The 27,019-nt window shown below is 36.2% G+C and overlaps 1 protein-coding gene across 15 annotated transcripts in view; it reads right to left on the bottom strand.

The window, feature by feature from the left end:
- The window catches only part of TRDN (triadin), a 227,942-nt gene that overhangs the window by 52,311 nt on the left and 148,612 nt on the right, over window positions 1–27,019 (bottom strand). For 7 of the 15 annotated variants that reach the window (XM_077782243.1, XM_077782247.1, XM_077782237.1 and 4 more), the window contains 9 exons: window positions 26,866–26,892; window positions 21,493–21,540; window positions 18,839–18,862; window positions 16,783–16,833; window positions 16,245–16,295; window positions 14,712–14,780; window positions 11,208–11,258; window positions 9,401–9,451; window positions 8,770–8,820 (listed from right to left, as the gene is read on the bottom strand). In XM_077782243.1, coding sequence (XP_077638369.1) covers window positions 8,770–8,820; window positions 9,401–9,451; window positions 11,208–11,258; window positions 14,712–14,780; window positions 16,245–16,295; window positions 16,783–16,833; window positions 18,839–18,862; window positions 21,493–21,540; window positions 26,866–26,892 — 423 coding nt within the window. The remainder of the gene's footprint in view (window positions 1–8,769; window positions 8,821–9,400; window positions 9,452–11,207; window positions 11,259–14,711; window positions 14,781–16,244; window positions 16,296–16,782; window positions 16,834–18,838; window positions 18,863–21,492; window positions 21,541–26,865; window positions 26,893–27,019) is intronic. The other 8 variants (XM_077782240.1, XM_077782244.1, XM_077782239.1 and 5 more) reach the window with 5 other exon arrangements.

Here is a 27,019-nt window from a genome sequence, read left to right as displayed (position 1 = left end):
CTGAGCTGTTGAACAAATACAAACCTTTCCAAAATCATGAAGATATCTTGAAAGCAGCCAAAATCTTGAAAACACTGGTTCCTACTCAAAAGCAATCCTTTCTATGTAGCTTTATGACCCAGCAATAGCCAGAAACAGATACTTAGTCTAAATACTGTCATAGAAGTGTTTTCTACAAATTTTCCCTTTATTTTCTTATAAGAAGAAATTGGCTTCAATCCTGAAACAGGAAGTTTAACTTTATTTCTAAATGTGAAATAATTAATTATGAAAACTACATTTCCATACAGATATCCAGTTCCTCTGTGTCATTTCTAAAGAGCCCTTGACTTAGATTAGTGATTTTCAGTCTTATCATGATCATACTAATTAATCTCAGAGGAAATCTTGAATCTTTCCTATTTCACTTTGTATGAGAGTTTTGTTGTTTTTCTTAGCCCTCTCCACTGCCACATTATCATGTAAGAGTTTTGTACACAACACTCTAGACAAGATGCAGCTTTGATTTATGCAATAGCTTTAGAACATTTTATGCCTTTTTCCTAATGCATTTGCATATGGAAGAAAGTTTTTCACTGACTTGTCTGGAGCAATACTTAGGTACTTTCCTGAATTTACATAGTGAATTTGTAGATAAATACTTCTTTAATATTTTTCCTCCACTCCATATTTAATTCTACTTATTGACACTAAATTTTCTTTGACATTGTGCTGTCTGTTCACCTCGTAAATTCAATGTCACAACCCCTTCTGATCCTGAATTCTTTAACTGATTTTGTCATGTGAAAATTTCATTACATTGCTATTTCTATCTTATCCTGTTAATTAAGGAATATAACATGAGTCCAGACATGGAATCATAAGCAATTAGTCTGTAAACAAGATGCAAGATGAAAATTAACCAATTGCTCTCTGATTCCTAACTGGAAGCTTATTTTCTTTAGTCCTGTAGGTCTTAGGCAGCAGCTCCTTGGCTTCTGCAGTAATTCTTACAATGAAACTCTATAGAGGTCTCTTTAAGCCATTAAATAAATGCTGTGCTTATTGCTTATTAATATATAAGAAACAATTATTACTAAGACATAGTTTCCATTTCTAGACACAACACAGGCTGGAACTCAGTGTTTCCCCAGATATTTGGTTTTGTTCTTAATTTAATTCTGAATTCACAAAATTTCTGACAGATTTTTAATTTCTGAATAACTGAAGTAATTTAAGTGTATTTGCCCTGATATGGTAACTGTTTTGTCTGAAAGTAATTGAAGTTTTAACTAAGTTCTTATATTTATTTTGCTAGAAACACGTAAGCTGTGGGGAAACAAGATCAAATGCAAACTCATCCCATGTGTCAGGTACTCTGTGATAACTGTTCATATGCATGCTGTTATGCTGAAGTGAAAACCACCTCATGTAGGCAGCTACAGCAAGGCATCTGGCATTCACCAAGTTGGTACTGTCTTTGCCCAGCTCACCATAAATTGTCCATCTGTTCATAGCTTGAGAAGAAGATACTGTTTTAAAATATTTAAGAGCCATATAAAGTGATATTTCTCTCAGACCTTCCTAGAAGAAGATATTTCCCTCTTTCAGTCATTTTGAGTTCAGAATTTCTTTAATTCTTGTCAAGAGAAATCTTACTCATGTTAAGAAACTGCAGTTAAAAGAACCAGTATAGTGAGTATCAGAGAGGAGAATTTAGCCTTTAAATTGGCTGGAACATCTGTTATTTAGAATGATTCGCATTCAGTAGCAGGAAAAACCTTTCCTGCTCTTTTTCTCCTCTGGTCCACATTTTAATGAACAGTTTTGGAGAAATAACCTCTTATTCAATTATATTAATGCATTTTATCACTAATGGGCAACAAAGATGTTACAGTTGAACTCCCTCGTAACCTGCCTATCCATTTTGCCTTAATTTGTAAGACATAGCTGCTGACCTACTAAGAAAAAAATTATTCGATAACCACCAAAATGTTTACAGTGCTTTTCTCTTTATTACCAGCAAAGCCTTAATGAGAATAGACAAGGATATAGTCTAGAAGGAAAGTGTACAAACTCTGAGTTGAATTATCAATATTCACACTGTATGGATTATTAATACCATGTGCTGGATCTGGCTGTGATTGGATTAATTTTTACAAGAGTCAGAAGGGAGCATAGCCAGAACCCAAAGGTAATTCTGTACTACATCATTTTCTGGGGATGGAGGTAGAGATGGATTCCAGGTTGGGTAGGTGGTGGACAGAGATGTCAATTATTGGGGTTTCTGCAGGGAACATTCACATGTGAATCACTTGCTTTTCTTCTTGTACACTCTGCCATTAATATCATTGCTATTGTTCATTGTCTTATTTCACTGCTGTTTCCAGCAAATTGTTCTTATTTCAACTCACAGTCTGTACCTTTTGGGCCTCCACTTATCCTCCTCAGCCTGCCACAGTGGGGGAGTGAGGGGAAAGTGACTGAGCAGTGTGCGGTTTGGAGTGTTCCAGTGGAAACACTAAATTGAGGAATACCATCCATAAATCACCACAGTCCTCTCTCTCTAAAGTCACTTGGTAGAAATGGCAAGAGTGTGGTAATATTCCTGAGCAAGTTCCCTTTGACTGTGTATGGAGCCTGGTCCAGTGCAATTGGGGCTATAAATCCAGAGAGACTGACACACTTGAGAACTTGAGTGAACCTCATGAAGTTCAACAAGGCTAAGCACAAGATCTCGCACATGGACTGGGGCAATCCCAAGAGCAAATACAGACTGGGCAGAGAATGGATTGAGACAGCCCAAAGGAGATGTCCCAAAGGACATCCCCAAAGGGGATGCTGGCAGACAAGAAGTTTGACATGATCCAGCAATGTGCATTCACAGCCCAGAAAGCAAATCCTGCTCTGGGCTGCATCAGAAGCTGTTGGGCCAGCAGGGAGAGGAAGGAGACTCTATCCTACTCTGATGAGATCTGAACTGCAGTATTATGGTCAGTTCTGGGGCCCACAACTTGAGAAGGACTTGAAGAATTCCAGTGAACCTATAGGAAGCCATGAATATGATCAGAAGACTGGAGCACCTGTGCTATATAGGACAAGCAGGGAGAGTTGGGTTTGTTTCACCTGGAGAGGGGAATTTTTTTGGGGACACCCTCTACCAGCATCCAATAATTGAAGGAGCATACAAGATGGAGAAACACTCTTTACAAGAATATGTAGCGACTGAACAAGGAGAAAGGGTTTCTAACTGAAAGGCAGTAGGTTTAGATTAGGTATTAGGAAGACTATTTTACTGTGAGGGTGATGAGGCTCTGGAATAAGTTGCTCAGAGAAATTGTAGATGACCCATTTCTGGAAGTGTTCGAAGTCAGACTGGGTAGGGCTTTAAGAAACTTGGTCTTGTTTTATGTGTCCCCGCCCATGCCAGGGTGAGTAGAACTAGATGACCCCTCCTAATTTAAATTATTCTATAAGTCTATGAGAAAAATGACAATAAAACAGAATAAGCCTGATTTTCTCAGCCCTTGAGAAGCAGATTATCCCTTTCAGAATGAATCCTTGTTTCTGATCTAAAATAATATGTGAAACAATAATATTATGCATCAAGATTTATTGAATAATCATGAAAAAATAAAAAAAATAGACTCATTTCTGAGCCTCTCAGTTCAAGGAGGACACTGAAGTGCTGGAGTGTGTCCAGAGAAGAGCAAGAAAAGGAGGCTCAGGAGAGACCCTAGTGCTCCCTACTGCCTGAAACTGCCTGAAAAGACGCTCTAGCCAGGTGAGGCTTGGTCTCTTCTCCCAGGCAACCAGTGCCAGAACAAGAGGACATAGCCTCAAACTGCACCAGGGGAGGTTCATCAGGAGAAATTCTTCACAGGAAAGGTTACTAAGCACAGGAATGGACTTCCCAGAGTGTTGGAGTCACCATTCCTGGAGGTGTTAAAAAAAACCTGGAAATAGCACTTAGTGCCATGGTCTAGTTGAGAATGAAGTGTTCTGTCTAAGGTTGGATGCAATACTCTTGGATGCCTTTTCCAGCATAAATAAGTCTGTGATTTTGTGATCCAGAGGACTCTTCAGGATGTTATTATGGAGTTCTGGTTGTACCAGCAGGTAGCAGTACTTAACTCCAGGAAATACCTGAAGTATCTGTAGATATACTTTCATTTACAAACCTCTTTTTACCATCAGAATTGTATTTCCACATACCTACGCAGGCAAATATTATTCCACTTGAACATTTTCCTTAAGGAAAAGCAATAAAAAAAATCAAGTATCAAGTCATGAGGACAACTTCATGCTTTGTAGTTTGCCATAAAACATACTTTACATAACCTACTTTTTGGAATTAAAATTTTAACTCCCTTTTCTAATTTGGTGTTCATTCACATTATGTATTTTACTACTGTTCTTTTCTTTCTTATTTTCTAGCATCTATTGAAGAATATTTACAGAGAAATGCTGACTCAAAATGGGAATTTTATATCTGCCGTTATGGCTCAGTCTTGGTTATATATGTGTCATTATGTTAATCTGACTTTTAAAGCTCTGGTATTTTCTTGAAGTATTTCTTACTGACAGTGTGAAGCAATGATTCTCTGTAATGGATGGATCATTTGAACAGGCTGATGTTGAGATTTTTGTATACCAAATCTATCTACCTTACATTTTAGTTCTCTATTAGTTCTTTCATATTAGTTCTCTATTTTATATTATAATTCTACATTGAACTTCTGTGAATTTAGTTTTCACATTGCAGAAATGTATTTATCCTAACAAAGGGGTTACACTGAGGCCGCTTCTGTTACTGCAATTTACACTAGATTTGACAGATTTTGACAGAAGTAGAAAGTGCTAATCCAAACACTGCTATTTCTCAAGACATTTTTGGATGGCTAGTTTAACCTGAGATGTCCTCTGAGGAAGCACCCCATGCATGGTTAGTTGGCTAAAAAAAAAAAGTGCTCATAAAGGTGACCTCGTGCTGACACTTGGTTACAGGGCAATGGCCACAAAATTTCTGGAATACTTTTCCCCAGAGAAGCTTTTCCCAAACTGTCTGCCTGATGTATGTGGCATGTCACTTATCATTGTTAAGAAAGAGAGGGTTAGTGATGCACAGCATCCCACATGAATGCTTAAAGCCACTTAATGCATTGGGGTTACACTCTTCTGACAAAATGTCAATGTCTTGTCATGCATATTCAGTGTCACTTGAGTTAGTTGTATCTGCTTTTGGAAATGTTGTACTTGTTTGAATCCCAGAAGATAAGAAATAGCATATCTGTCACATGAAACAGAAAAGACAGAAACAACTTTTAAAAACCTGCAGCCACTGAGCTGAACTGCCTCCAAAGGAAGATTGTATAAGATTTGCTGTATCACTACCTTTGATGACTAGCAAATTACTCAATCCTATTGTTAACATAAAAGTGGTGTAACTATGTATGACTATGCAACCTGAGATATTCCCATTCAAGCTCAGCTTTCCTACTCAATTTTTTTCCTACTCAGCTTTTCTGTTGCAGTCCTGCTTCAGGGCCTTGAAGGATCTGTAGTCCTGCTCACTGGGCAGACCTAAGATACACAAGACTTAGGAAGCAGTTGGACCAATTTTGTGTCTGATAGAATCTAATCCAAATATTTTAAGTTCTTATAGAGTCAGCTAGAATCAAAGAGAAATGCCATTTCAGGTGTGAGATATCATTTGTTCTCAGTGAGCTGTGCAAGGCATTAAGTACACCCACAGATGACATACAAGGTTGTATGCAATCCAGTAGAAATATGTGAAGTGGGTGGGGCTCATCTCACTTGGGAAGCTGGTAAAGGCCGTGCAAACCCAGGGCTATGAGTCCATTGCTCATCCAAAATCCTGCTGTATGTATAAAGCCAATCAATTGTACTTCAGACTTCACCCACACTTTAACAGAGCAATCATAGGCGTCTCTAATGTGACCTTAAACTTCAACAGAGTTAAACTCAGCATAATTCACACTAAACATTCAAATCTTCATTCTTGTGTTTTGAAAAGCAGGAAACTATAAGACTGTAAGGCAACACAACAACATCAATTTTTATGTTTCTTATGGTGTTTTAATCTATAGGTCAAAAAGTTAGGCCATGTAGAAAAAATCTGCCTGATATGAAAGTTCATTTTTGAACATAGCTCATAATTTCTACTGCTAAGCCATAAGAAAAATCTTGCATATGTTCTATCTACTACTACAGGAAGAGGACTTGAAGAAAAGAGAGATAGTATAGTTAATAACTTCTGGGTAGTAACTTTCCTTTTCAAATATACTGAGCTTCATGTGCAGCCAGTGGAAGTCTACAGTGTTTAATTAAACATGTCCTTTCTTGAAATAATTCAGTTTTGGAATCTGACAGGAGCTGTTATTCACCAGTTTTTTCACTGTCTGATCAAACTGAGTAAATGAAGTCCTTTTTAAATACTTATTCTTTGCATAATTGAGTGGGTGTTTTACACTTCACTGAAGCTAATTCATTAGCATTGCAATTAAAACACTGTTACAGACATGTATTTCTTCTTTACAATTCCTGATCTTTTGAAGTAAATAGAATTTTATTCTCATTATCACTTAAATTAATCAATCTTCCAACCAGAAATATTTATGAGAAGAATTAGAGAAGAAACTCAATTATAAGGTCAAGAGTCAAATGCTTAAGGGTCTAATTAACTGTTAATTAACCTATGTTTCATGGACATTTTTTCAAGAACAGGAAGACCATAGGCCTTTCTTGCCTCAAGCTTAAAATAATAAACCAAATTCTATTAAACCAATAATCAATATATGAAAATATGCCCACACATAAAATCAAAAAATTAATGTTGTAAAAGACCTTTAAGATCAAGTCCAAGTGTAGTCTAGTACCATTACCATTTTTTACTGCTAAACCGTGTCCTCAAATGCCATATCCATAAATTTTTTAATACTTCCAGGAAAGATGACTCCGCCTCTTCTCTGGATGGCTTCTTTCAATACCTCCCAACTCTTTCTGTGGAGGGTTATTGCTCCCTGTTGGCTAAAGTAAACTAAATGAAATGGCACAATAATGTGTCACTATTTTTCTAATGCCTTGGACCTTGAACTGACAATTTAGGTTCATCTACTTTGACTACTAAAAGGAGTTTCAGACTATTTAAGCCCTAATTCATTTTCATAGAAATATAAAAAGGTTTGGGTTGGAAGGAACTTTAAAGATAACCTAGTTCCAACCCCTCTCCCATGGCAGCAGGGACATCTTCAACTAGGCCACATAAATAAGAGGCCCATTTGACCTGGCCTTGAACACTTCCAGGGGTGGATCCACAACTTCTCTAGGCAACCTATTCACCAACCTCACAGTAAAAAAATTCTCCCCATATCTAATCTAAAACTACTCTCTTTCAGTTTGAAGCCATCCCCCCTTGTCCTGTCACTCTATGTTCTTGTAAATAGTCTCATTCCTTCGAAGACTCCTGCTAGGTACTTGGAGGCCACAACTGGGTCACACCAAAGTCTTCTCTGCTCCAGGATGAAGAAACCAAATTTATTCAGCTTTTCCTCACAGGAGAGGTGCTCTATCCCTCTAATTATCTTGGTGGCTTCCTCTGGATTTATTTCAACAGGTCCATGTTTTTCCTGTGCTGGGGACCTGAGAGTTGGATGCAGCACTGCAGGTGGGGTCTCACCAGAGCAGAGCAGAGGGAAAGAATTACCTCCTGTGACCCACTGGCCACACTGCTTTGGATGCAGACCAGGATACAACTGGTTCTCTTGTCTGCAAGAGCATATTGATGGCTCATGTCCAGCTTCTCATTCACCAGCACCCCCAAGTCCTTCTTGACATGGCTACTCTCAATAGCACTTTTTTCTGGTAGCACTTAAGCCTTTACTTTGATTCAAAATGATACAACTATGCAAAGAAATAGCTGATTTCTGCTATTCTGCTATACACTAGGTGAAATAGCTGCACTTAAAAACTTGTAAATGTTGTCTTTCATAACTTTCTCAGAGAAAATATTGTCTCAATATTTCTACTATTCCTTAGGAAAACTCTAAAGATAGGAAGCAGTATTATTCAATTATCTGAAACACTTTTCAAAACTGACTTGATGATTTTAAGATAGACTATTACATTTCCATGACTCAAACTGTTATTAGCTAACAAGATATTACATATTTTTATCCATGTTAAATTATTTACACATTTAACTTGAGCAGCTGTTTTATAATGAAAAAGTGCCATTTAATCCATATGCAAATAGGATAAAAGTAAACTAAGTTTTGTTTGCATTTGTTTAATATGAATAAATAAACCTGAGCATAGCTGGTTAACTATAATTACAGTGCCCAAATATGCCTAGTGTTAGAGATGTATTATAAATTGTAATTGATTTATATTTGATGACTAGTGCTGATATTTCAATATAAGAAGAGAGAGAAAAGTGCAATCAAACAATATACAGAAGAAGTAAAATGCAATCTGAAATGACTAATTTAAATAGAAAGAATGAGATAAAATCAAGAAAAAAGAAACTAGTTCCTTTTGACTTTAGAGTCTATAAAATACCAAAGCTATGACTTGCTTGTATAGCCTCATGTGCACCTGTCATTTGTTCAATCAGGTAAAAAGAATGTTCAGCAGCAAAGGATGACATTGAAGGATATTTAGAAATAGCAAATCAAAGAAACTAGGATTTAATTTGTGACTCCTGGCACAATGAATTTATTTTCTCAACTGAAACTTATGTTAAGGCTCAGTTCAACTTGGGATTGTTACCTTTTTCCTTAGGATTAGTTGAAGCCTTGATTTCTTTTCGTTTTGAAGAGTCTGAAAAAGTAATCAAACACCAAAACGAAAGGAGAAAATTAGCAACATAAGCATGCATAAAATTAGCAACATTAACATACGTACATTGGTACTGTAACAAATGTGCATAGCACCAGATCAGCCAAAGGCATAAAAGAGATGTGTTAAGAATTAGAATTTTCATTTAATTCAATAAGAGGCACAAACTAAACCTGAAAGCAAACAAAAAACAATTACCTCTAAATTTGCTGGCAAAGTTTCTGCAGGTCAAACCATGCACTCATTTCTGTGCAGCCTGTCATGTGCATTCAGTAGCAGCTCTGTTACTAATTCACTCAGAACAGACTATCACTCCCACTGCAATATTGACTGTGCAGGTCAGACAGCAGTTAAAGGACACCACAATAAGAAGTGTCACAACTTTATTATTTCTGAATCATGTCAGACACTGCTCCTTTCAATATATCAAATCTTTGAAATGAGAAGAATCTAGGTTTGGTCCCTTTTCACCAGCAGACTGTAATTCAAAATATTTCAAAACTGCACTGAGATACCAGCAGAACACTTGTTACTTTTCAGCCACATAATTATAAGACATTACCTTTTTCCTTTAAGGCTGTTGGAGGCTTCACATCTTTTCTTTTTCCACTCTCTAGAAAGAAACATTTAACATTTATCACAAGTCAGGTTAGGGAACTAAGATGACACTTGAATAGAAAGCAAGTCAAACAATTTGATATGTGGAGAGCAAAAGGGATGTGATAATTAAACAGATTTAACAACATGGAAATAAAGAACAGGACAAAAAAAACAAGGTCATCCATTTCTAGTTTTGGATATGCAAAATAATAAGCCTTCAAAATGTCATTAGTTTCTCTGAATTTTAAGGAAACTGTGGAGCCCTCTCTCATGCAGGCAATGAATTACTTAAAAAGAAGAAAGAAATTCTACAGAGCAGTTGGCATCAATGATTTTTTCTTTTGCTGAACCCAAATAAAAATTAATCCACATTGATACAATTGAAATATTAGGAATACTGCTCTTGAAAGCCAGAGGCTGCTGGCAAAGCTAAATGGGAGTTTTTTTATTCAAGAGTGACAAAAGGACCTGTTACTCATTCAGGGCTCCAATACTCTTTTAATATTGAAGTGGCCATATGGGTATTGCCTGTGAACAGAATTTCACTTCCTGTGTGAAGGAAGCCTTTTAAAATGACAGGCACACTGGCTATAAAAGAAGAACAGTGCTCATCCTTCAAATGTACATTCATCTATTTTATGTCAAAATGAATAGTCCAGGGACTTAATTGTATCTTTAATTTTTTTTTCCTCAGTATATGACAAAGTATTAAAGGAGATGAGAAAAAAACCCTGATATTCTAGTTCTCCCTGTCTAGTAACTGACAAGGCAGAACTCAAGGACAAAAAAAACCAAACTAACCAAACAAAGAAATCCCCCAAAAGCCCCCCAAAAATTCAGGAGTTAGCTAAGCACAAATAAAGGAAAACTATGATCTTCTTTTGGTGCTTAGGTGAGACACAGGGACTGACAGCGATGGAATAGAGGAGAATTCTCAGCCACAAGGGACACCTGGCTTCATTCCTTGCAGAAGTGCACCATTTTGTTCTATATCTATTCAGCAGCTGTAATCTGGACTGCATTGAATATCTCCAGCTTCCAAAAAATGGAACTTTGTAACAATCTGGACTTCAGTTGTGCTGTTCCAGCTCAAGGGCCAGGCACAGTACTGATAGCCTTTGCTTTTTTGTTTAAATTTTTCAACTGTTTCAGTACTCTCCAGAAAGAGAGTGTTTGATACACATCACGTTACAGCAAATAGGCTTTGCTCCAAATAGATGCTATCAGGCAACACCTGTGTGATCAATTAGCAGTGGTCTTGCAGCTGAAATGACTAGAGACAGAGATGTATGTGCCCACATTGTCAACAAATTAAGGAAAAATCTTGTCATATCAGTCAGTCACCTTCAAACACCTGGATGTGACAGTAGCCTCATGCAGTTTCATTCTCAGACACCCACATCCCTGAGCTGTAGCCACATGAAGCAGATTAGTCTAGTTCCTTTCAGTAATGTTCTCACTATGGGATTCAGACAACTCATTTTTGACAGACTAACATCCAAAACTGGAATAAAACCAAAATATAGTGTTTCCTCCAAAATGTAAATTCAAATATCCACATTTAAAAGAAGCCCAGGTGAATTCTAGGGATCCTACTGGGATCTGTACAGCACAAATATTATTGAAAACAATATAATGGCTAAAATAATCTAAACAGGAACCAAGATGGCTTTGGTTTTCCACACTTCTATATACCTACTCAAGAAATCTTTCTAGACTGAATAATTGTTCTGATATTCAGGTCTGGATATCTTAACTTCTTCACTTACCTTTTTCTCTTATGCTCTCTGGATTCTTGGGATTTTTTCCTTTCAGGGAATCTGTAGGAAGAAAATTATGTTTCTGATACTTAGAAGACAAGAGTACTCTTCTATATTTAAAAGAAAAGTCAAGAAATATTTTAAAACCAAGACTAAAATTGTGAACACAAATAAATGCAATCTTGACCTCTTTTTATATCCTCTCTAGAGACTGATATTTTTAAGGTGCAGTAACGTTAGTAGAAAAAGCAAGAATAGAAATTGCTTTTGGTAACTGTCTGTTGAGACCACATAGAAGAGAAAAATTCAAAAGAGGAAATGCAGGCAATGACACAGGATTAGAAATTCTTTGGGTCTTATCCAAAACTTCATTAAGACAATTTTTGCTTACTCTGTCTGAAGAATATATCTTTTGCCTCAGTCCTTCCAGGAGGAATATCCATTCAGGGTCAGCAAGCACAGGAAAAGCATACACTATATTATGTAAATAACTAATGTTTAAATATTTTTTCAAGCAACAGTCTCTTGACATCTTAAGTGTTTTTATCAGGGATATTAGGAGAAAATAGTTTTTTCCAAAGTGAAGAAATAATTTGATAGGATTTTGAATGTAGGCGGTTTGAATGAGAGAATATCACAGACTGAAGAATGCTAAATAGACCCAGCTGCATTCCATCTGACAGGATACAGCATCTAAGCATATAGGAAAAAAGCATGTAATTTATTCCAAATGAAAGTAAATCTTCAGTAAAACCAAGTCCTCAGAAAAAGCTCAAAGAAGATGCTTTACAAAATAATTTTAACCCTGAACATCCTCCTGGCTGCCATGGTACCAGGAAGTGATCCCACTTATCCATCTGGATTTAAGTGTGAATTGTGAAAGAAAAAAATCCCTTTCAGGGTGGCTGAAGCTGTTGGATAAACCATGGATAGATTATGGATAGATAATGGGATAGATTATGAAATTAGGAGCCTGATCTTCACAGCAGCAGGTGGACTCTTCTTCATGGGACTGAGAGAAAACTTCCATTGTGAAGCCTGAAATACTTTGAGGTAGCCTCTGTGTTGACTATATTAAAAGTCTTGAGGGAACAGCTGCCCCATTTGACCACTTTACTCTGGGCACTGGTGATCTCAGTGATCAGCAGCCACTCTTGCAGCCACAGCCACAAATCTTTGGTCTTGTGGGTTTTGTGCCATATGCTCATGCTGGTTTTTTTGCCATCCATGTAGCAGATCTCCCTCAGATTTCCTACAATATGCAGCTCCTAAAGAAGGTTCAGTACTTTTGAGTCTTACTACTTTTGGATGCAACTCTTCAGTGCAGGACACTTTACATGGCGCACCGTTTCCCACCCATTGAGCCAAGGACACCGAGATCACCAGATCTGCTTTTCTTCCAGGAAGCAGGTTTTCATTTTCAGAAGTTTAAACAGCTACTCACTGATGACTTTTCAAATTTCTGCTCTCAACTGACCACTTTATTTCTGGTCCCAGAAGAGAAAAAACAATATAAAGCTGGCTCAATGCTTCCTTTCCACATTCTGCTTCAGGGGTGAAGCTGGGTCAGGTTAGGAAGATGGTATAGAATGATGAAGCAGCAGCAGTGTGTGATATCCTCAAGACAAAGATATAGTTCTCATGCAAATGACAATGATGACAGATAAAGAAATGGAAATAGGCAGAAATGTGAACTGCTACTTCTCACAATATAACTCCATTTTTAAGGGAATAAATTATGTTACAAGTTAAGAAAAAAATTGCCACAGGTAAGATACTATTTCATGCTACTTTTGCTTTAAAGAAAATGTAAGTATTGCATAGCAAGTACAAATCATCTCATTTGTTTCTTTAATGACAGTATACTATAACATAATGGCAAGAAAGAAATATACACTACTGACTTATTTCCCCTATCAACCTGTGTGTAAAAACAAATAGGTTTATTACCCACACATAGCTGCCATAAGCAAATATTCAAGGACATCCCAAAACATGTCAAATGCAAAGAAGAAAAAAGAATTTGTTTTGAAAATAAATCATGGAACACAGGATGAGAAGGAATTTATGTTATTTATACAGGATAAATTATGTCAATACCTCAGCACAATGCAAATATCTTACAAAAATCCATTGAGGAGTTATATATGAAATATTATGAACTTTTAGTGCCACTGTTACAACCTCTGGATGAATGAATTTTTACTCTGGTTAGCTCTGTAAGATACTTACCCAAAAACCACGAGGCAAATTATAACTTAGAGTTTCATTGGCCTCAAGTTATGCTTACAAATATGCTTACACCAACAGAAAACCAGTTTATATATTTGTGAGTACAAATGGGCTTCTTTACTCTTCTTTACTGCAGGGAAGAGCTGAAAAGCCAGCTACAAATTCAGACAGTGTCTTGAGATGTCCTTTATCACTAAGAAGTGGAAAACATATTATTCCAGTGCTCTCTTTAACTATTCTCAATAAAATTAGGCTCCAAGACTGAAGACATTTTATTCACCTCATAAAATTGATAAAGTAACTTTGTAGGGTTATGATCTATGGAGTATCCCAGAAACAACCCCAAATTCAGGGATTTATTTCTCCTTTTTCTGCTTTAAATAAAACCACTATTCTTCAGTTTGCGAAAAATAGCTTGCTTTGGAATAAAGTTTTTGGTCTGGACATCATCCTTGTCATTCAAACTTAGCCTATCCTTCAAAGGGAATGAAGTGTGATGACACCTATTTTATTGCATAAGGTGCCAGACACACATTAATCACCATGAGCATTTAACACTTCACCTGGACGTGTTCCTTTATTTAGTTTACATGAATAGCAACAAACTCCCAAGATACATAAATAAGAAGTATATTCAGTCTTAAAAATCCTTGCTTTCCTGTGTCCTTTGATATATTTGTATTTTCCAGAAAGATCCACTTTAAGAAAAAAATTGCAAAACACCAAGTCACAAACAGTAAAAACAAGTCCCCAGTGACCTGGCCAATGACATTTACAGAGGCCATCTCATGAGGCTTGAAGAGGTGATGGAGAGGGGAAGAAATGGCATGTAAATAGGCTTTGATTAATTTATGAACCACAGTTTGGGCAGATATGATGACTGAAATGGGGACAAATAATGCAATATATATATATATATATACAGCAGAGTAATCCATAATGCGATAAAAAAATACACAACTAGAAGTTTCTCCCGGCAGAGAGTTGTGAGAGCTTATAAGTTGTCCCTATAGTCTTTGATGCTGATATATTTTGAACTGAGCTCTATAGCTCACTAATCAGCATCTTTGTTTTTAGGCACAGGCACAGAATTTTGCCAGTTTGATGCCTATTGTGGGAAACAGTGATGGCTGCATCAGCAAGAGCTCTCAGGATCTGAGGGACAGGCTCAGCTGGGCTGGATATCAGTGCTACTGCAGGGGGTCAGGAGCCTGGGGTGTCTTTACAGATATGTTCAGCAGCAAGTTTTCAGTTGTATTGATGTTTAAAAGAAATTCCTACCTGCTTTATTCTGAAGGTTGTGCGGAGAAAGTCTAGCCACCTTTGTCATGTTAGAAGGACCTGTAAATACTAATTACTAATAACTTAGTAATTGAAATTGTTGATAAGTTAAACATGAGCATAGGAGACAAAAAGCAGTGCTGTGTCCACTCTCAACAAAGAACACACAATGGAAACTTTTTCAGTGCTGGCAAACCACTATCTATTTGCTCTAAAGAAACTCTTATCAAAGAGAAAAAAGTTTTGAGTCTTCTCTCTTTTTTTTCTCCTCTCGCTGTCTCCCTGTAATCCTTTGAAAGGAGCAGCAGGCTGAATATACTTGCTCCATGCAGGGATAGAGGGGGCAGAGTTGTCACTCAAGTGCTTCTTTTAATTTTCCAGCACAACATCATCAGGAAGACACAGATTATAATCAGTCTTTGGAGAGGGCCACAGGACCCCATAGAGTTTGGATATACAGTTCTAGTCCAGATAACTAAGCTTGTGTAAATGGGGCACATGTACATTAGGAGTAGAACACACACAGAGCAACAATATATGCATCATAGAATTTGCAGATGGCCATAATTTAATTTAGATTTTTGAACAAAGAAGTGAATTAATGAAAATAGCTTCTAGGATTTTGAAAATATGTCTAGCAATAAATTATTCCTCCTTTGTTGTATATGTTTTTGTCATCTTTCAATACTGCTTGAATTGATCTCTTCATTCAGTTCGTTCTTTGAAATTGCATAGAATGACTGTAACTTGAAATAGTTTAGACTAAAGTCTATATATTGCAGACCTGCAATATATCCATATATAGCTATAGACATAATTATAGACTATAACTTAGAATAAATATTATCTTCACTATATATCGGTAGATCATTTTATTTGGAAGATGTCGAATAAGACTTATTCACAAGTAACTTCTTCCAAATAAGGTTATTTCTTGAAAGGAGGGAAGAAATAAAATGTGTAAAAAACACCCAATAAAACAATTGATGAAAGAAAATTTAACTGAGGTAACAACCTACTCTGATCAAATTGCCAAAAAAAAAAACCCAAAACCAGGAATATAAGAAAGATTTAGACCCGCTGTCATGTTGCAGATGGTTGACTGGATGAATCTCTGGGATTTTAGCTATAACTTTTACAGAGAACAGAAAGCATATTTCCCACTCATGCTCATAAACCTTACTTTCTTCCTATTTTGTTCACACATTTGTGAAATGATTCGGTTCAGATTTTCTTAAATGGCCCTGTTAAAGACTTGTAAGTGTTCAGACCTTCTTTGCTAGGTACTTAGCTATTCCACAGAGTGGTTTATGATACTGATGTAATTAATTCTGAGAACTCTGAACTTTAATTGTCTCAGTGTATTCCCCCCCAACCTTTTAATGCTGTAGATCCTGTAGAATATTTTAACAAATTTAACTTTGATAGGTTAAGATTTATAATGAGAAAGACTAATAATTTTTTAAAAAATTAGCATCTTCATTCTACTTTGTGTGGTTTTAGCAAGTCTTATACTTTGTTATGTATTCTTACCTTTTTCTTTTAAAGATGTAGGATTCTTCCCCTCCGTTTCTTTAGCATGTTCTGTAAAAATAATTTATTAATCTTCAAGCTAGAGTGTTAAATGGTTAACATTTAATACTTCTTGGAAAATGATTGATTGAATGATTGCTGGTTTCCAACTGACACAAGATATCAATTAAATGTTTATTACAAAATTAATTTTCATCAGTTTTAGCATGCTCACAAATGAAACAACAAATTTTCTTAAATTTGATGAAAGAACAAATATCACTCAAAATTTATTGCACTTTGCAGCTCATAATAAATGTTAACAAGTGTTTCTAAATTCTGAGTTAGCCTTCTAAATGTTCATAACTAATATAACCAGTGCTCTCTTTGCACTTCTAATTCAGGTAAGTTTTTATTGTAAATTTACTGAAATAGTATTATGGTTATAAATTTCTAAATAAATCATACTTTAAAAATCAAAATGGCAATGAATTCAAAGTTTTCTTTTTGTATGCACATAGATCTTAGAGTTATATACAAATTCATCTTGCCATATTACCTTTATCTTTTGTGGCAGCTGGAGATTTCAATTCTTTCTCTTTTCCAGGATCTGTAAAAAAATCAGTCACACCAATAAAGTGACACCAATAAAAAAGCCACAACTGAGTGAATCAATGAGATTTAACCAGAGGACAGAATGAAGTATATAGATTATGGAAAGACTAAAAGTATACATTGGAAGACATGGTTAAAATTGAGTTATTGGAAGATTTGTACAAAATTCACCAGGTATCATTCAGAAAGTTTAGTCCACAAAATGTGTTTTGTCAATTAACTATTGTAGATTTAATTATAAAGTTTGCAAACTTCAGCTTAGTATGAGACAAGGACAGTTTTTCAGTGTTCTTAACCAGAAAGGTCAAAACTGATGCTTTGCCAAATTTGACTTATTGGAGCTGACTGCGACCTACTTCCCTCATATGGGATTGCCCATTCTTGCTGAGCAAGGCCAAGGGTCTTCTTATTGGATCTATTCTTTTCTAAAGGCCAGATGCTCATCAAAGTGAGCGAGCGACACAGCAGTGACAAATAGGTGAGTGAAGAGCGGCTTTCATTCTGCCTATAGACTGGCAGAAAAGATGGTTAGGCCACACCAGCCTTCCTCAAGGAAGGGTAGTCCCCTGAAAAAAGCATAAGAAATTAATTGCATCTGATAGAAAACAGAAAGGAGTTCAGTTTCAGATGAAATGTGAGATCATTATTCTGGGCTGATGAAAGGTCTCCAAAGCTTTCTACCACAAAATTAAAAAGGCAGGCAAGACTGTCCCAAAACGGTCAATTCAAAAAGATCAGAGACTTGGATTTTGACTTCCTGCATTTTAAGTAATTTAATCACCTATCTGCTGGTTAAACTGTTTTATACATGTCATCTGAGAAATGCTAATAGGCGTTTTCAGGAAAAACTAAAAAATTATTTATTGCATCACATATGAATCAAAAATTCCTTCTATTGAAACACTCAGCAGCAATTCAGTGCCAGGAGATACTAAACAAAACTGTTAGGATAACCTCTTGGTTTCTACACATAGGACAAGAAGTCAAGACTCCTGATGAGGAGGAATTTGGGTTTAGGAAATAGAGGTTGTGTTTGCTAGACAGATATGAAAATTGTGTAAGCTACAGTAAGTAGTTTTAGTGGTAATTGTTTGCTGCCTTAATGACACACAGTTCACAAATTGTCTCTTTTATTATAAAAGCAGAGACTGTGCCCAATGGTAATTTATTATTATATCAATAAAGTTTCTTGTTCATTGCTTAGTATTTGTCTCTAAGACAAACTGAAGTGCTGGGGAGCCTGAATTGAAGGAATCCATAAATAATAACTTTTTGTTTATGGTAGAAATAGCTGTCAAGTGGAAAAACCTAATTTGCTGTTGACATTGAGAGACTTCTGTTGGGACTCATGTAAAGAGATAAATTTTTCATTATTTTTCTCCTTCTACATTGTGTTTCTAAAAAGGCAATACTAGATACTTCTATACAATATAATTTTTAAAAGAGAAGACTTGGGAAAGAAATCTGTTGAACAAGGTCAAAAATGCAATTTTATTGAAATGAAGCTGTCTCTTCCTGCTTTCCTGCTTTGATCTTCATGTTTTGTACTCAGCAACTTATTATTCAGGCTCTTATTTTCAAAATGAGAAAATACATAAATTTACTGCAGAAATCTGTAGGCATATTTGGTGGACATATTCAGATATATTCATAGTCCACATAAAAAAATAGTTCCGATTTTTAAATATTAAGTTAATCACAGAAGACTGCAAAGAGAAATAAAATTCAGTGGGAGGACCGAAAAAGTTTTTCTTCTGTGCTTGTGTGTAATGAAAAATTCCCACGAGGTTTCATGTTCAGTGCAATAGTGTCTAAACTAAAGAAGACAGCTGAAGACAGAGCTCCAGCCAAACTAAGCTACTTAAAGCATGACATAAAGCCTTTACTTTCAGAGGCCCACCAGTAAGAAATTAAGGCTGTTGTACACCTCCATTATTAAGAATGCAGTTACCCAAACTCTTCTGGAAGATGTAACTTTAATAAGTAAAACTATAGCTTACTTCCTTGTTTCATCTTTGGTTTATCTGGAGAAAGAGAAGGGAAAGGAAACAAAAATAAAAAGATAAAAGAAAAAGGAAATGTTAGAATACATGTTCACATGGGAAATTTTTTAAAATATAATCAACTAATGAAAATGCATTTAAATGCATGTTGACACTAAGTGTTTAAATATATCTTGAACCTACACTGTTTCTTGACAGAGTATGTGAAAAAAGTTCATGGTTCCCACCTTTTGCCTTTCATACACACACAAAGAACATGAAACACCCATGCCTGATATGGTCTTCTTTAACTGATGGCAAGTCTCCTTTCTTAGTTCTATTGGATATCATCAGAAAATAAAAATACCTTTTTATCATCTCTTTTAAGTATTCATTCTCAGTAACAGGCATTAACTTGCTGGAAACTATCTGATATTTGCTCATGACATTTTCCAAACAAATAGAGTCAAGGTTAAGTGCCTTCTTTCTCATCTTCTAACAGTTACAAATATTATCTGTAGTTTGGCTTTACAACTAATAAAAGACCACTGAACTGAGTTGTTGCTACAGTCTTTCAGCCCATTTCCAGATGTGGGGGTTTGAGGTCAAATCTGCAATAATCACTAAAACCTTTATTAGAAACAATGAAGTTATGTACTGATTGCTAAGTACATCCAGCCTACAACACTCTAGATTTTTCTGCAAGTCTTCTTATACTGTTTTTCATAGACTGCAAGTCCCAGTTTTGACCAGGACTAAATCCCTCTACTTTCGGAAGTGTGTTCCGATGCAAATTCTGTGAATAATATGAGTACATGGTATTATTCAAAAAGCATCCAGAAAGGTTTTTTTTTTTTGTTCGGTTTTTTTTTGTTTTTGTTTTTGTTTTTGTCTTGTTTGTCTTTGAGTGATTGATGTGTTGGCAGCAGCTCCAAATATAGGGTGCAGAAATGAGAAGCAGAGGGAACTGCTGTGTGAAAGTGTTTGTGGTCACTTCTGGGCATCAGAGGAACTAGCTGCTGCCAGCACTGGGAAGTAGCTGCAGAAATAGTTGTGAAAGACATTACATGTTGCTCTTATTCCTTTGATTTGGAGAGACTAGGTAGTGCTGGCATGGGGTGAGAGCAGTGCTGCTGCTGCTGTTGCCTGCTGTCATGGGAAACAGCTTTCCCCTCTTTTGAGTTCCTTGGGTATCACAACCTGTGGTATAGAAAACCCTGCTCCATGCCAGCCATGTGAAACTATAGTTTGTACTGCTCAGTCTGCGCTCTTTGTGGCACAGTTAAATTGTTTGGCAGATAAAAATCCCAGCTAATGGTGGAATATTGGAGAAAGGATATATCTTACAGCAACCATACACCTTATTGTTGCATGAGAAAAAAAACAAAAAGAGAGGAAGCAGTGGAGACTGTAGTCTGGAGAAGCACTTGTGTGGCAACAGAGAATAATGTGAAGATACCCAGCCTAACAATGCCTGAAATCTAGGCCAAGGCCCACCTAATTACAACATTTTCCCTGACAACTACCAAGCAGCTGACAGCTGCTGCAGGATGTCTGTGCTGGCTTGAGTAATTCTGAGTAAAGCTGAAGCTGAGAGACTAGAGAAAAGGAAAGGATAATAGCTCGACTGACCAAAGCCACATCAGTAAACATGTCTTACACCTTATAATAGGGGTTATTGGCAAGTTCATCATCAGGACTCTAGCTGCCAATTTGAGCATGAATAAGTACAAAAATCACCTCAATCACATAAAAGAAGCCTGAGCTGATAAGCTTTGGGCATTTATACACCCTTTTTATTACTTTGCTTCTTACCCTACTGACCTAAAAAAGAATGGATTGCATTTAACAAGTGTACAAGAAGCAAGTATGCAAGATATAATGCTGAAGGTAATAATAATAATAATAATAATAAAAAAACTGCATATAATAGGAAAAGACACATCTTTAGATGGTTTAAGGCATCAATCCTCTTTTTGTGTTCACTCAGTAGCTTGAGTTTTGTTTTGACCTTAGTGTAGACCATTCCTTGGTATTCCTGCTGTTGTTGACTTGGGACACTGGATATAGACTTTGTGTCCTTTTGAATTATATGCCATTCACACCTGATTCTTGCAGCCTTTCTTCTGGTGTTTCTATTCAGACATTCCCACTCATGCCTTATCCATACCAATCCTAAGATTTTTGGGAAAAATTTCTACAAGGTCTGGTCTCAAAACTTTTTTGAGATTCTCTGCAGTGGGCTTTTGTGACTTTTCATGGGGTTGATGTTTCATCTGGGACAAGAAGGGTAGCTGAGCTGACTTTGGAGAGCCTCTGCCCCTTCACTTCAGTGGAAGTTACTGAAGTTACTGTCCAGGCTACAGGGGCAGGAAGCCTTTTGCAAGATCAGTGGGTCACTAAGTCCCAGCACAGAACCTTTTGTCTGCAATTGGCAGCCATCTACCTGAAGCTTTTTGTTGGGGTGGTAGTTTTGTGGAACTGGGACAAAGCTAGTTTTACAATGGAAATTCCCTGTTGCTCTGACAAACACAGTAGAACTCTGAAAAAATACTGGTGAACTAATGGATTTAAAGGTTGCTGTCATCCAGCTCTCTGAATTTGAGATTATTGTTTCTGTGCCATTGTGTTTTAAGAAAGATAACACCAACATGTTTTTCTTTTCTTTTTACCTTGCATTACTGCCTTTGTTGCTTTTCCTTCTTTTTTTTCAAGACCTGCTGCAAATAAAAGATACAGTTTAAGCAAGATTTCTATCAGAGGTGTTGCTACATCAAATAAAGCTCTTCTTAAGTGCTTACATGTTATTTTCAGACAAAATATTTCAAAGATTTCCAACCATAAGAATCCCCCCCAAGATATGAATACATAATAGATATTTTTTATCTGTCTGAAAGAAGAGTGATTTCTTTTTTCATTTTCTTTCAGAAAATAAATAGAAGGTTTTATCAAACAGAAGATGGGGCTGCCCAGTGCAGGGGGCTTGGAAGCAGATGGTCTTTAAGGTCCCTCTCAACACAAACCATTACATTATTCTGTGATGTGAAATGAAACAGAGGATAAAATAAAGCACATCTCTTGTAATGGAGAAGAGAGCAAAGCAAGCAGATCTTTACCTTGCCCAGCCATTTGAGAGTTCCCCAAGCAAGCATGGTTTTCTGTTGCAGCAGCAGAAACTTCTACTCTGCACCCCTGACACAGCAAAACATTGCCCCATATTCTCAGCTTTATGCTCTGACATCTAACTTGGTCCTTCTGAATACTGAGATTTCTGTGGGTAAGCCAGAAATGTGGACCAGACCACTTGTGAAGCAGGGCTGCTTAGCCTTTACTGACACCAGGGGAAGCAGCTGAGCAGCCCAAGTCAGGATGCATGGACATATCCAATTGCTTATTCACAAGCTTGGTAAGCACACTTTGTAAATTAATTTACACATCTTGGGAGACAAGGGATATTAAGTATGAAACTACCTAAGAAGAGGTGGTGCAAGAAGGGGTGCTATTAGACTTTGCTCACATAATTATGGGTATCTTTTATAATTTCTGACAATTTACAATGCAGGTTTGGTGATATACAAGATTATATGTTTAAGACAATATATATATTTCTTATTTAATTGAATTATTTGGGGTTAAATATTGTAAATTGATAAATGTACATTTTTAGCTGTAAGTGGCACTTCCAACACTTCACTTCTGTGAAACCAAGTTTTTGTAGCCATAACTTGTAATTATTATGATAAATAAAATCCTTGCTTTAATTTAAAAGGCTATCGCCTTACAGTGTTCAAGTCAAAAAATGTGGCATTAAGAAAATAAGTTTCACTCTCATTGTTTGAAAGTAGTGTAAAGAACAATCAGCATAAGTGGCAGGATGTAAAGTGGACAATGAAAATTAATTTACATCTGATGGGTATAGAAAATATATGCAGCTTTGGGGTCATTAGCACTATAACAAAATCTCATCTTGTTATTTCATCCTATCATTTTATTAGAACAAATCACAGTTGAAAATTATGAGTCTGGCTTTTAGAGACAAGATAAATTCTGAGGGTCATGTTCTGTTATCATTATTTATCCTGAGAAAGTCAGGGAATTCAAAGCACCTATAAAGTGCCTCCATGTATTCTCACTGCTTCCCTTCTGCCTGGACTGCAAATCTGGCCCCAGGGGTGCCACCAGGATATCCTTTCAAGAGCATTCTGGAGCTGCTAGGCATGATGGCTCAAGCAGATCAGCTCAGTTAATAAGCTGTGTTCTGTCTGCAATGTCTGCTGGGGGCCAAAGGAATGATCTTCTGCTCACAGATTCCCTGAATCTGATATTCAGTGAAAAGTCAGGTATCAATAGATTAACTGCTTCATGTTGAGTGGGATAAACCCACTCACAGGCATCAATTACTCCCTTGTGATATGAGCATGTGATTGTGAGCAAGCTCCATGTAAATAGTGAAATATTGCACTTCTGTACCTCAGTTATCTCAGGGAACTTATTTTATTGAAGATAATCTTCAATTTTCCTGAAAATAAAATCTAGGTTTAAAATATGTCTGACTCAGGATAGAATCCTCAAGGATAGAAATGGAATACTCCCTTTTTTTCTAAGTATCTAATTTCTTATTGGTACTAGAGAAAGTCTAAAAGAACCAAAGGCCCTTAATACTTATTGTAGACCTGTACTATTGTTATCCAAGTTAACTGGGCCCAGATGAGCAGTACTACTTATACTAACCATGAACTAGGCTTATCAGAGGATAAGACAAGATTATACTGAGCACTGAGCAAATCAATACCACAGTCCTTCTAAAATGCTTCCTGAAGTGGTCAGTATCTTGGAGAATAAGCCTATTTGAATATGGAAAGAAATATATTAAAAGGGACACCAGAAACCTGTCCCGTACTAATTTCAAAATATATTTTTCACATTAAAACTGCAAAAGCAGCTATGACACAAGGGTTAAATGAGTTATTGAGAACAATTGTTTTTTTCAAAACATTTTTATCCTTTTTAGCTGAAATAAAAGGAATTTTGGTTTGTAAAATCTCTGAAATCCAGAATATTAATGGAATAAAGGTATTTTTTTCTGGATACTGAACTGCAGGCTAGAAAAGCAATGCAGCTTTCTGAGAAAATCAGATGTTTAGTCATCAAAAGTATGTTCTGGTGGTAGACCACAAGTGTGGTTATCATGAAGGAACATCCATTCCTTGAGAAACATCGAGGCTGCTATAACAACCAGCTATAGATATAGTAACAGCATTCTGGCTTTCAGTGAATCCACCAATACACCACCACTTCCATGAGTGAGTGCTTTTAAAGAACTTGCTGAGACAGAACAGAGCTCCAGTAACTTTTGGGAACTGCCAAGTAACATTATCTAGACATGGCAGAGCAGTATCTGGGAGGACAAACAGGACATTCTGTTATTCCTTTTGCTTTTTCAGAAGAGAGGCATGAGCTCTTTTGGTGATGCTGTGTGGTCTTTTATTCTCAAGGTAATAGTTGTCACTTTGAAAGTCTCCATAAACAGGAAGCCAATCCGTTTAGAGTCAGTGTTTGGAATAAGATTCAGAAGATCTGATTGTCTCTGTTTCTATCAGAACAGAGATAAGGTTTCTTAGTAGGTCAAGATGTCATCTCTTCCACTGGGCATTTTCAAAGTTCTTGCCACTTCTGAATGGCAGTCTGAAAGATGATCTCTTTGTGAAAAATGATCCTGTTCCAGGTATTCCCTATTTGAAAAGCTGATCTTTTAGCCATATGACTTAGGTAATATGAATGTTGTAATGTATTATAATTTTCTCCTCAGGTAAAATCAAGAATTCATCAGGGATCTATATTTTCAGTAAAATATAGTTTTAAAAATTTATTAAACAAATGGAGAAATATTCCCACATCTATTTTTTAATTTCTCAGCAAAATTATTGACAACTTGACATAATGTAAATCAAATGGGCAATTTACTTTATCATTGTTTCTCTGATTCCATCATAAGCTCTTAGGAAACAAATGAGAGACAATTCAGCAGATATTGTTTTATGCTGAAAGTGGCTAGGAGAGCAATTCATCAGTCAAATATTTGTGCAGTCTCAATAGCTGTAGGCTACAATCAAATATGTCAGAATATTTTTATCCCAAAAGAGACAGGTTGCATAACTAGCATCCACATCAAAAATATGCATTCTAAAATGTCACTGATTTTAAAGCTATTTTGAGATATTTGCTCAGTGTGATGGAAGACTGAAAGAAATCATTCCCACTGGAAACAAAAAACATTTCACTTATTGAACCCTGAGGTCAGAAGCTCCTCATTGTGACATCACAAAAATCAAGAAATCATTAACCTAAGAAGTGTATGCTATGGTTTAGGAACTGTTCTGTTATATGGAGAAATTTTAAAAAAATCATGTTGTAGTGGCTTGTGAGAAAATGCAAGAAAGCTCCATGTGTATTTGATAGTTCATAAGAAGTACAGGGTAGTGGGAACGTCCACAGCTCCTTCTATGCCAGCAGATTATTTATGTTTAATTACCAAAGAAGATAATTTCATCAAAAGCCTTGCTTTTTTCAGAACAGAATCGCTTGCCTTCCATGAGTATGCTAAAAAAATTTTAGAGCTGCTAAGTCTCTAAGGACTAACAGGAGAAAAATGAGAAGCATAAAAAATAAATAACAACAATGTAGAACAAAGAAATATGAATTGAAAAGATATTTTTTTCTTCAGACTAAAAAAGAGGTTAAACACTACTTAATGACTACTATTAAACACTACTGCATACAAGAATTTGTCTGCATCACAAAAGAATATAGAAGAAAATAACAACATTCCTTTGTGATTCTTGCTAAGTGGCAAAAGGAACAGCTGTAACATTTTCATATAAATATGATTTTCCCCCTGGAGTGCAGGCTATGTTTGAGTTTCAAAATTAGCAACATAAATTCAAATTTAGATGACTTGCTAACAAGAAATTTTTAAGAAATCAACAATTTCTGCAGAGTTAAAATCAGCTCATTTTTATTTAATGAGGAATAAAACAAAGTCGTCATTACTTATACACTGGGGATCAATTTCAGGTTCAATATTATGTTGATCCTACAGCAAAACTAATGTGGCAGAGACCAACACCTTCAGTTATGAGACTACTCTTTTAACAACAGAAATAACAGAATTATTACTTTATTATATAATGGAAACCCATTGTTTCTACTTATCCTTAATTAACTGAACTTCCTAAAACTTTTTGTTCTTCCCATTTGTCTGAAAGAGAATGCTTATAAAAGTATGGTGGCCATTGATATGAATAAATATTGACTACAAGTGATGGACAGTTTGTAACCTGGCATTCCATTTTCCATTTTTTTAAGTTACAGCTGAAATCTGTAATGTTCTTGAGGGAAATTTGGAGCTAGTAACTTACACTGTATGTCTATAAAAACCAGACACTGATGTGAAACAATTAAATATTTGCTACATTTGCTCAGTTTGAATTTACATCCTTAATGTTTCTTACCAGTTCCAGTTCCCTGTGTCTCGTGGAAAGGAGGAACCTTTGAGGCAAGCATTGATGCTCTCACACCTCCTACCTTCTGCCATCCACAGTTCGTGTATGAAAGGTACTCAAAGCCTGTTACACCAAACCTCCCTGCAAAACTCCCTAGACTCCTTAAAGAAAACAACTGTTCAGTCACTGGTTTTGTCCCGCAGTTAGAATGGCAAAAAGAGAAATATTGCTTTGTGTCATGCCTCTGTAGAAGACTGGTTACTTCTCCTTTCTGCCTGTAACAAAAGCCCTATGGCTTGAGTTAGGGTTAGAAAGTGAATGTCAGATTGTTGGAGAATTACAGTTAGTCCATGAAAAATCTGAGGAAAAGATGCCTGCTTTGAGATGCTGCAAGGAAAACACAATTAGAATTTAAAAGGCTGTTTGTTTCAAATAAGTCATATTGTTAAAAGTCTTTTTCACAAGCAGCTTTTCTTTTCATTACAGTAAAGTTAACAGCAGCATTCTTCCATTTCAATTTTCAAAACCAATCAAATTACTCACCTTTTGACTTTGGAGTTTCCACAGCTGCTGTAAAATAAAACATTCACAGAAACAAATTGAATAAATGAATAAAGGAATTAAATTTATCCTAACACCTCTTCCTTTTGTCAATGTGCTACTTATCTATGCAGAGCAGGATTTCATTTTTTATGTA

Source organism: Lonchura striata, chromosome 3 (genome assembly GCF_046129695.1).
Source record: "Lonchura striata isolate bLonStr1 chromosome 3, bLonStr1.mat, whole genome shotgun sequence".
Classification (NCBI taxonomy): domain Eukaryota; kingdom Metazoa; phylum Chordata; class Aves; order Passeriformes; family Estrildidae; genus Lonchura; species Lonchura striata.
This window is presented reverse-complemented; position numbering and strand designations above follow the sequence as displayed.